Source organism: Malurus melanocephalus, unplaced genomic scaffold (genome assembly GCF_030028575.1).
Source record: "Malurus melanocephalus ecotype Western Australia unplaced genomic scaffold, MMel_1.1 scaffold_36, whole genome shotgun sequence".
Classification (NCBI taxonomy): Eukaryota; Metazoa; Chordata; class Aves; order Passeriformes; family Maluridae; genus Malurus; species Malurus melanocephalus.
This window is the reverse complement of record NW_026623268.1, coordinates 2,276,256-2,278,022: the sequence shown is the minus strand read 5'-3', so window position 1 is coordinate 2,278,022 and position 1,767 is coordinate 2,276,256. Positions and strand designations below refer to the sequence as shown.

The following is a 1,767-nucleotide window of genomic DNA, read 5'->3' as shown; positions in this document are numbered from 1 at the left end:
TCATCATGTGAGATAACAACTGCCCAGAAAATGTTTTTTACATCGTGATCCTCTTTATCAATGATCAGTCCATTTCTCTGAATGGTATCAAAATCCYGGTGGAAAGCAAGGATTAAGTAGCACTGCACCGCCTATGAAATCAGAGTTAAAACCAGAGGATATAAGCATTTATTTTTCTGGCAGATATACCTCCCTTTCTGGCAAAAGTTTTTGGTAATGCTACTTTTAGATATCCAGTGTGACGGAAGTTAACTTGTCTTCCTTTTTTTTCACTTGGAAAATAGGAGGAATTATTGATCCACATTTAGGTGATGTATGGAAATCCACCCAGTAGAGTTCCAGTTCTAAGCACTAATTCCACATGGGCATTTGCAGATGATGATGCAGACCTAATAATTACGATGTCAAAGAGGTTTTTTGCTATGGAAGCTGTGACTTCCTGGGGACAGTCTTACTTTACAATTGACCAGGACAATGGGTGAAGATTTGTATCTTAACTGAAATAGCAGTAACACCTGAGAGAWGCTAGACTGCATCACAAAAAGTGTATTAAGCTCTCTTGTRTAACTGGTATTGTGGYTGTACATCATRCAACTCTCATGGTGTAACCACAACTGRAAATCTTCTGGAACTCATGATTTATTAAGTAATTACAGCTAAAYATTAAATGCCTTTATCATTTATCTGTTTTTCACCTTTAGGGAGTGCTAGTAGTCAGTCCATTCGCAAATTCAGTTGCCTCACTTTGTCTCCAAAGCAACTGAACATCCGAACYCTTGTGAGCTATCAAAAGCAACAAGTACCAACAAATGCCATCATGTAAGTACCCAGCACACCCTTCAGACTTGTCTATGCAATATCATCAAATAGGGAAGGGGCATCAAAAGACACTTCATGGCCCAACTCAAGAAATCTGTCTAGTTTCGGTCACCCTTCCAGTTCTTCCATTGAGGAGCTGCCGAGCAGCTGAGGGAGCGAGGGGAGAGGAGTGGGCCTCAGAAAGCTGGGAAATGTGTGCTGCTCATGAATAATGGCAAAAAGTTCACTGAACAGTCACACCTTAGGTACTTTGATAGTGGGGCAAAATCTCAACAACAGTGGAGCAGTCAGAGGCCCCATTAATGAATTGGATCAAGGGGAAAGATCATGTGAAAGAATATGGGGCAACTGAGTCCTGCTAGGAGTTGCRTTTTCTCATTTGAGCTCACAAGCATGCATATTTATCAAATCTGGGATCTGCTCCTGGGAGGTAAATGTTCACCATGTTTTAATATAAAATCCCAGAACAGCAGTTATACTTGGATTTCTTAAAATGTGCATATGTACATGACCATGTAKGTTACACATATACCAATGCCATGAAAAAGGAACTAACAACACTAACTGCTGCTATTCTAACACCTACAAACTCCAGCATTTGATATTGTTTTACCACACTTTTCCTCATGTTCGGAATAAAACCCAGGAAGAGCAGACCTGTGTTTGGAGACTGAAATACAATGCCTACCTGGTTTGCTTTCTTTCTTCCTATAGGTTTATCACAGCAAAAGGTATCAAGATCTGCATAAGCCCTGATGAGAAATGGGTGAAGACTGCTATGAAGAGAATAGATGAAAGACGTGCTGCCAAACGCAAATAATTCAAGCATCTAATGCCAACCAGCTGGAATCATCATCAGTGCTGCAAATAACAAGCAAGAAAACCTTCCTACCTGCTTTTGTTTCCTTGCTTTTAATAAATGGCAATAAAGTCTTTGAACAAACACAA

At 40.0% G+C, this 1,767-nt stretch overlaps 1 protein-coding gene across 1 annotated transcript in view; it reads left to right on the top strand.

Moving 5' to 3' along the window:
- Nucleotides 1–1,761, top strand: part of LOC130572465 (lymphotactin-like) — a 3,712-nt gene extending 1,951 nt beyond the window's left edge. Inside the window, exons 2-3 of the mRNA XM_057364184.1 lie at nucleotides 702–819; nucleotides 1,534–1,761. Of these exons, the coding sequence (XP_057220167.1) occupies nucleotides 702–819; nucleotides 1,534–1,639 (224 nt within the window). The 3' untranslated portion in view covers nucleotides 1,640–1,761. The remainder of the gene's footprint in view (nucleotides 1–701; nucleotides 820–1,533) is intronic.
- Nucleotides 1,762–1,767: the final 6 nt, after the last annotated feature.